This window comes from Mastacembelus armatus, chromosome 16 (genome assembly GCF_900324485.2).
Source record: "Mastacembelus armatus chromosome 16, fMasArm1.2, whole genome shotgun sequence".
NCBI lineage: Eukaryota > Metazoa > Chordata > Actinopteri > Synbranchiformes > Mastacembelidae > Mastacembelus > Mastacembelus armatus.
Window position 1 is genome coordinate 17,097,067 of NC_046648.1, and position 8,733 is coordinate 17,105,799.

Consider the following 8,733-nt stretch of genomic DNA (forward strand, 5'->3'; position numbering starts at 1 on the left):
GACAGGAAGAGAGAGAGAGGAAGACAAAAAAAAAAAAAAAAGACAGAGAGGAGATATATACATTTAAATGGTGCCACACATGACAAATTACTTCTTTCTTTTTTGCTGTGAATCTTAATGACATAATATTAATTGCGGTATCCATGTGTTTATCATAATACAAGATTTTCACTGAAAAACAAAAGCCGTTCTGCATCCTTAAAGCTATTGATTGTCTTTTGACCAGAAGTGAAAGAAATTCCAAGTGCTCTTACTGACAGCCTATCAATATGTAAACAGGCTCCTTTATAAATAATAGCAAATAATCATTCTGCAGCAAAATGTCCCAATGAGAGATATTTTACAATATATTATATGAATATATTGAATCAGACATTTAAGCCAATAACAGTTCGTCCTCTTCTTATTAGATGATCCACTATTAGAGAACTGTCTGTGCTTATCTTCAGAGCGCTCTTTATCAATTGGTCACTTATTTACAGAAAAGGGATTTCAAATTCAAAACACTGTTGAATCTCTGTTTTACAGTAGGCAACGACCGCCTGTAAGACGGTAGATGATTGGTCACTTGAAACGCCACTCAAAAAAGTTTGTGCTCTCATTGGTCTAGATCCCATCCGCCTCCTCTCATTGCAGCAGTCGATACCCGCGGAAGTTGGTTTGCGGAGTGGGACGGGATGTTTTTAATTTGCGTGAAATAGTGTAAAAACAAGTCGGAGGTTTTGGTGTAGCTTCTGGGGATTGTTTGGTAACCTGTTGCAGAAAGAGAAAGACGGTAAGAACACGGTGGGGAGGGAATAACACGTCGCTTAGTTTAATGCAAGAAGGTCAGTCGAAGTTAGCTTGCTAGCTAGTTAGCATTGGTCTTTAGCCACCAGCGTTCAGGTTCAACGTAACTTAACTAACTGCTGGATTTTGCATCGTGATGTTTTGTCAGTGGAAAAATATGAAACTACCCAGTAAGCTGGTAAATCGTTAGTTGAATATAACTGTATAACGTTACACCTGCATTGCTGAGCTTTTATCGTTGGTTGTTTTATTTTTGATGATTTATAGTGAGATGCTGGAGTTGTTGACACTGTCCTTCCCTTCATTACACTGTGATTTTGTTTTAATAGTTTTGTTGTTTTAGTGGTACGGAGCCTCATGTGTGTCCTATTGCTTGTCCCGTGTCCAGTCTATCGGAGCAAAATGCTGGAGTGTGGCATGCTGGAGCGGGACAGACTCACTCTTCGGAGACAGTCTGCTGTTCTCTGCAAACAACTGGTGGTGGATGAGATACTCATTCAGTCACTGCAAGCAGATGACATCCTAACCGAGAGCATGGCAGAGAGCATCATGGTATGTGGACACTGACAGATGTGATAATGCCTCCTGTAATAAAAAGTTTTCCAATAGTCAGTCAAAAGACAACGAGTGATTGTTAACAGATGGTCAGCTGCGACTTTTGTGAGCCACATACACCTTGAAGTTTAGATACACCTGCTTAAATTTATGTTAATAGGTTGTCACTTGCCTACCAGCACCTTTGGTGAAAGGTTTGGTCAACTTTAGGTCCATGGATCAGTCACAACCCCTAATAAAGGGTAAAAAGATTACAGAGAACATGTCAGCCTTTTCTCTTTTCTGTGTAAAATACTGTTTACTTTCACTGTTTAGGCCATTGATGGTATCTTAGATTGATGTTTTGTTATTGGTTATTATTCGCCTCCATACTAAGGACATGTGCGTTGCTGAGGGATTAGACATTGGTTAGACAAGCAGATGTTGTTTCATGTGTCCTGTGACAAAACAGTAGGAAATCAGTAAAGAACTTGAAAAGCAAGAGGTAAATTCTTCAGATGTTTGAAATGTAGTTTCATGTGAGTTAAATTGCCAAATGACAGAATAAATCTTTTAGCTAATGAAACAATTCCATATAAACAGACAGCTTTCATGCTAGACAATTCATGTCCATTGGACTGTCAACAATATTCACCGGGCAGTGTTTGAAAAAAATGTAATGTAGTTTGAATTGTATCCGTGTTAAATAGTGGATCTAATTAGGTTTACTATTAGATTTAATCTTTGTGTTCTTTGATTGTTTCTAATCTCCTCAACTCTAGGCTGAGCAAACATCTCAGAAACGAAGCTGGCGTTTGTTACTACTCCTACCAAAGCGAGGCCCCAGAGCCTTTAACAGTTTTTGCGCAGCTCTACGAGACACCGAGCAGCAGCACCTGTGTGACCTGCTCACACAATCACCACAAAAAGATGGTAGAGAGACACATGTAGAAGTGAGTGTGAACATCAGTGCACATCACTACACAAAACTATGCCCAAGAGCATTATAGTAGACGTAGTGCATTTCTAGACTGTTTTCTACCTCACAGAGTATTCAGCTTGATGAAGAGCCAGAGGGAAAGGCAGGGCAACTGCTCATACAAACAGCAGAAAAGAAGAGAGAGGTGAGCAAATTGCTTACAGTCCCTCAGCCATGACTACTGCCAGTTTAGTGATTGAATTCAATTACTCAAACGCTCAAAGATTCAAGAATAATGTGTACACTTTTCTGATAGCAGTATGCTGCAGTTATTTGATCTTCTGCAGAAATCCATAGTAGACAGAGAGGAAAAGAGTGAGGTCAGCAGCACCACGTCATGGCCAGCTGAAGCCTCAGATAGCTGCCCGCGCTCAGAGTCATCCTTCAGTAGGTCAGTCCCAGTCAGGGAGGAGGACAGGAACAAAGACAGACAGAGAATGAAGAAAAGAGGAAGAGATAAGCAGACAGATGTGAGAATCACTAACCACATCCATCTTAAGTTAGAAAACTATATGGCCTACGTGCATAGTGGGACAGCAGGCAGGAGCTTCCCTATAATAATTATGATTGCCGTTGTCATATTCCCACAGTGAACAGCAACTGTCGCTGCTGCTGCCACTGCAAAGGACAAAATCCTTTGTTGTGTTACCGCCTAATCTCGTCTTTCTGTTTGTTTATAATATTTTGTGTGTGATTTTGAATTTCAGAGGTTTGTGGATTCTTCTCTCCCACTTCCAACCCAGGAAGCTATTGCACCCAAGAGAGCAAGGACACATGGTGAGTGGTCTTGCATGTTCAACGTTAATATTTTTCTGTTTCCATGAAGACACGGGTTGGTGTGTGGACAAAAGAGTTTAACTATTGTCTGGTTTATTGAGGCAGGTAGAACATAGTTTAACAAAAAGACTTCCATAGTAAGCAGCCACTCACTTGTGTTTATCTGTTTGAGCTGTTATATAATCTCACACTGAGGAAAGTGTGGGAGTGGCTATTGTCTGTACCTGCTGGTGTCTCACTGTAAGAATGACTCATTCACAGACTGTATTACAAAGTTTGTCGCACTACTTCTGCAGGGAGTTCACAATGATCTGAAATCTTTGCATCAGCAATTTAATTTGTAAAAAGTATAATTCCGTGTCTTTGTGTGTGGCTGTTGTTTGTGTCAGATTCCATGGAATTTAGTCTAGATGCAGATAGCCCCATCACCACTCCTGTGCTCCCATGCACTTCTGCCTTTTACCTATCACACTGCCAGCAGGTAAAATACTTACTTGACTTGGTCACCTTGAAAAGAACTTTTATAGACACATTATTTTTCTGTAGGTGTTTTGTAAATATGTTATTTTAGACTCATTTATTTTTTCCATTTTTCACTTTTTTTTTCTCCATTTCTTTTCCCTGTTTTTCTCTCTCACTTTCCCCACTTCAGTCGTACAGAATGAACTCTTCCCCTCGTGGCTTTGCCTTGGTGATCAGTAACGTCACCTTTGATGCTTGTGCTGCTCCTGATCTTGACCACAGGAAGGGGGGTGAAGTTGATGATGAAGTCCTTAGGAAGGTCTTCACAGAGCTCGACTACCTAGTTACTGTACACAGAAACCTACCTGCTCAGGTAAAACATACATGCTGCAACCTTATAATGTTAAAAAGCCACTAAGCCAGCTCCTGTACATTCAGTTCCCATTTTTTAGGGCTGTTCACTGTAACTTTGTTCTGACAAAACAACACACATATTTAAAGTCATCTGTTCTAAGAAACTTTAAGAGGACAAGCGGTAATAGGGACTTTAACCCTCTGGGGTCTGAGGGTGTTTTGGGGCCCTGGACAAGTTTTGACATGCCCTGACATTTGTGCTTTTTTCAGTTGCTTTTAAACATATTAATGGCTAAAGTCTGATAACATAATGAGCCTTTCAGTCAGGAATGTAGCTGAGAGGGAATTAGTGCATACGGATTAAATGAAAAGTGATGATTTGTTTTTGACTTGAATTGTTTCATTTAAAAGAAGACATTTCAAGCCATGTATTTCCTATTTTTATGAGGCAAGTATTCATCGATCCCTGAGGGTTAAATGGAATTACTATTCAAAACCAGAAACATAAAACTATGTAACGACATGACTACGTTATCAACCTGTTCCATATTAAAGAAATCGGCTTCACCTGAAAACCTTAGACATGGGCTTATTGATGTCCTCTATGCCAGAGTTTTCATAATTCTTTATTCTTTGTGTAGGGCATGAAGACTTGTATTGAGAACTTTTGCCGACTGCCGGAACACAGGACGGTGGACAGCTGTGTGGTGTGTCTCCTCTCACACGGAGTGGAAGGAGCTGTGTATGGCACAGATGGACAGCTCCTGCAGGTGTGTTTCTTTGATAGTTTTTTGTGCCTATGTATGTAATGTTAATTATGGTTAAAGACACAACCATTTTTACACACATTTAACATCTGTTTGTGTCACTGGGTCATTGGGTCAGCTGGACTGGATCTTTGAGGCCTTCGACAATGTGCATTGTCCGCTGCTACAAAACAAACCAAAGATGTTTTTCATTCAGGCCTGCAGAGGAGGTAAGACTTTGTGTGAATAGGAGACCCATAAAGAATAAGTGTTTCTAGGCATTCCTGGGCATGTGTTAGACTACATGTCAACTCTTCTGAATCTCAGCTACATCCTAAAACCATGTCAGTGTGAGTGAACAGACAGATGTCAATCTGTTCCTCTATATGTCCAGATTTTGTCTGCCGTCACCCCACTGGGACAAATAACCTAGGTGGTAGTTTCACAGCTGTCCATCATCCACACAGTTCCAGATGCTGCTGATTTTATAATAATCTATAAACAATCCAAACAATAATAGTACATAAACATGTAATTAATCTGCAGCTTAACCATGCTCTCAGCTGATTAGTCAGTCTCTGTGATGGATGTTTTGGCCTGAACACACAGCTGATGATGCCCCTGACAAATCTCAGGAGCATTCCTAATTACTGTCATGCATTTCCTCACTACACCATAGAGCCCACCACAGATGTTCTGCTGAAAGCCCATTAAATGTAGCTGGCCACTGCGGATGGTTTTCAGGGAAAATAATTGTTTTGTTACAATGTTCAGGCTCTCGCTGATTATGAAAATCTTAAAAAAATATATGTTGGGGTTCCTGAATTTAAGTTACATAAGTAATTTATTTAAATATTCAGGCTGCAGTGACATAAGACAAGCCTACAGTAAGAAAAAGGTTGTCTCAACAAGGATTATTCCTGCCCTGGTTTTTGTACCAAATAATAAAAATGCCAGATTTTAAAGGCTAAATTAATTTTTTATTTTCCAGATGAGATGGACTGTGGAGTGGAGCAGGTAGATGGACCAGCAAGGACCTGCTCACCAAGTTGTGAACAACGGGATGCTGGGAGGGAAGGACAAGGAAGTGGAGACTCCAGACAGAGAGGGGATGTGGGGAGGCCCAGGATTAAACTACCACAGCGGTCTGACATGATCTGTGGTTTTGCATCTCTCAAAGGTCAGAGAATTTGTAAGTTTGTCTCTTTTTGCTATTCTCATTTGCATTTCTTTAAGTATTAAAATGTGAGTAAAAGACACCAAAGAAGAAAAAGACAATATCTGGTTCTGCTGCACTGACTTGAGCCTTTTTTTCAAAAATGTCTGTCATGAGTTTATGTTATAAGAGAACAATGTAAAATTGGTAGATTACACCTTTCGGCAATACTCATGTTGGCTGATAAAGTTTCCTTTGAAATCTGCTTTCTGCTTTGGAGTGAGCTCAGATTACTTTTCCATGGCAGATACAACAGTTTAACTAACATTGTTCATTGAATTATGGTTTCTGTTTCCAATTTTGTAAATACCAGAAACCACATTTGCTTTTCCACTTGCAGCTCCTCTCAGTGTATTAAGCCTTTGTTTGATCTCTTCCTCCTCAAGGCACAGCAGCCATGCGAAACACCAAGAGAGGATCCTGGTTCATCCAGGAACTTAACACAGCACTCCGCCTCCATGCCAGAGACACACACCTTGCAGACATTCTGGTGCAGGTGAACAAAAATATTTGATACTTTCATATGCTGCATGCACTGTGTAAAATATACTTTTAGATTAGTTAACTTCTTTAAGGCAGCACCTGTGTTTTTCTCTGTAGGTCAACGGGAGAATTAAGGAGCGAGAGGGTTACGCCCCAGGCACAGCACACCATCGGTGCAAAGAGATGTCAGAGTTCACCAGCTCATTGTGCAAAGACCTCTACCTGTTCCCCAAGTACCAGCCCCAGTATTGATATGCAAATACGAATCTACTTAGATTAATACACACAGAGCATTCCAAGTGTTGAGGGCACAAAACTGTTCATTCTGTATCAAGTACTGCCACACGCTCACACCTTCCCATGTTACAGCTTCATTCAAATTCGGTCATATTTTCTGATTAAATATTTCCTTAGCTTACCATTACACACAAGTTGTCAGAAGAGAAAAAGGAGACAAGTTATGTTAATCCACCTGTATCAGAAATGGACAATATATTAGCATACAGCTTATGTTTGTAGCAGTGTTTGCCGGTGTCTTTGCCAGTTAGAGGGTTTAGATGTTAATTCTTTTTAGTGAAACATTTTTATTTTTGTTTTTTAAATTTTCTAACTGCACAGCTACTTTGAGGTTTTTCTCTCTTTTTAAGCTATATTTTGTACACAGATCTATTTTTGTGGCTTTATTTTGTATGAAATTGTTTTTATAAGGAATTTTAATCCCATTTTATTTGTACATAACTCTTGTTGCATGTTGCGACCATGTCTTGTTTTTATGTTAGTGACAAGCAGGGGGCAGCACAGCAGAGACAAATGCATTTCATCATCCCCCTCATCAATACTATTTATTTCCTGCAGTTCAAAATGATCCATACCGTCATGATCGCAGGCAGCTTTTTAGTTACAGACAGCTGCCAAGATACAGTAAACAGTAAAACTGTAAAGTTATAGCTGCAGATTTGGAACTGCTCTGTCAGAGTAGTTGACATTTTTTGCCTCACATAATTTGCCTTATGAAATGGAAGAACACCTTAAGGGCAGCACTGGAACAAAATCTTGACACGCTTCAGTCATTTTTTTTTTTTTTTTCTTTGCTTCTGTTTGTTCAGTCAGGACATTTTTACCCTTTTCATCTTAGATTTTATGAAGGTACCCCCTGAAATCCTTCAAATTTCTCCTCATATCAGCTGTGTAACTGTATATGTGTCCCTGTCAGGGTGGCAGGCTGCCAGGGGAATGTGGTGCTACTTGTGGGGTCATACAGCCACTGTTTGAACTATGAACTTTATACTAACTCTGACTCCTAATAGTCTTTCCACCTGTGTGGACGCTTTACATTTAGCTGCTGTATTTTACTGTATTAGACACAGTACAAGGACAAAACATGTATTTCCTATGTCTTCCATAGACAGTATGCAGTTTTCTAGAGCAGCCTGTGCCATGTCAGGGCAATCTATAAGACAAATTTACTACAATGGTGGTGCTTACACAGTGTATTGTTTCACTTTGGCACCCCCCACAAGAAGGAAATCTATTTTTCATTGATGTTTCTGAGAAAAGCCATGACCAGGCAAAATGTGTTTAGTTACAACAGTGTTGTAGTAAAGAAAACAGAATATATGGTTGAAACGGTATTGATTTTTATCCATCTGTAAACAAAGATGCTTCCAAGCTGTGTGTGAGTTGCCTGTGGTAGGATTCACCCTGGTCTGGAACATACTTTTGTGGTTTGGTTGTTATCACCGGGTAAATATAGTAGAAAAAAACAAGAGATTTGTATGTAAGGGGAACCCAATGCAGTGAGTGCACTCAATGCACCTCACTCAGTGAGGTATTCTGAAAGTTCATATTCTGCTCTGGTGAGGTACAGCCGGATGATATTTTCTTTCTGTCAACACTGACTGCCAAATGTTGTATACAATAAATAGGCCATGGTTTTTAAGTAAGACTGGTTTAGTTTTTCTTACATACATGTTTGTGCTCGTCTGCATGTTTTGTGGTTTAGGCTGAATCCTGTAGCACATGTATGACAGCTCTGCACAAATGTGCACCGTGGCTGCTTCTGTGCGTGCTCCACTTTATTTGATCCTCCTTGTTGCTGTGTTTGTGTGTGTTGTTTGCAGTGTACAGCCTGTCCCCTACGTTCTCAGGTATAGTATAACTGTCTCCCCACTATTCCACCGCGCTCAGGTCTCCCCATGCTGTGCCTGGGACGTATGTATCTCTCACACTGCCTGCCACTGAGTGATAATGTTCTTAGTGTATCAGATAGAGGCCCAGCCAGCTGTCCACAGTCATTCTCCCTTGACACACACACACAAGCGCACGCGCGTGGTCAGAGTAACACATTTCTTGCTGGCGTTCAGTGTAACAGTGAGATTAGGTTGTTATGTGCA

General features: G+C 40.3%; 1 protein-coding gene across 3 annotated transcripts; it reads left to right on the top strand.

Annotated features, from left to right (window-relative positions):
• The first annotated feature begins 617 nt into the window (after nt 1–617).
• On the top strand, nt 618–8,283 carry casp2 (caspase 2, apoptosis-related cysteine peptidase). Of its 3 annotated transcripts, none has more exons than XM_026317516.1 (12): nt 618–775; nt 1,178–1,341; nt 2,106–2,276; nt 2,373–2,447; nt 3,010–3,079; nt 3,469–3,560; nt 3,732–3,914; nt 4,537–4,665; nt 4,781–4,871; nt 5,633–5,833; nt 6,244–6,353; nt 6,458–8,283. In XM_026317516.1, the coding sequence occupies exons 2-12, from the start codon at nt 1,192–1,194 to the stop codon at nt 6,590–6,592; spliced, it is 1,407 nt and encodes a 468-aa protein (XP_026173301.1). In that variant the 5' UTR covers nt 618–775; nt 1,178–1,191; the 3' UTR covers nt 6,593–8,283. The 3 variants fall into 3 exon arrangements, with proteins under 3 accessions (XP_026173301.1, XP_026173302.1, XP_026173303.1); XM_026317517.1 differs by having other exon boundaries at nt 5,633–5,821; XM_026317518.1 differs by lacking the exon at nt 2,373–2,447.
• Nucleotides 8,284–8,733: the final 450 nt, after the last annotated feature.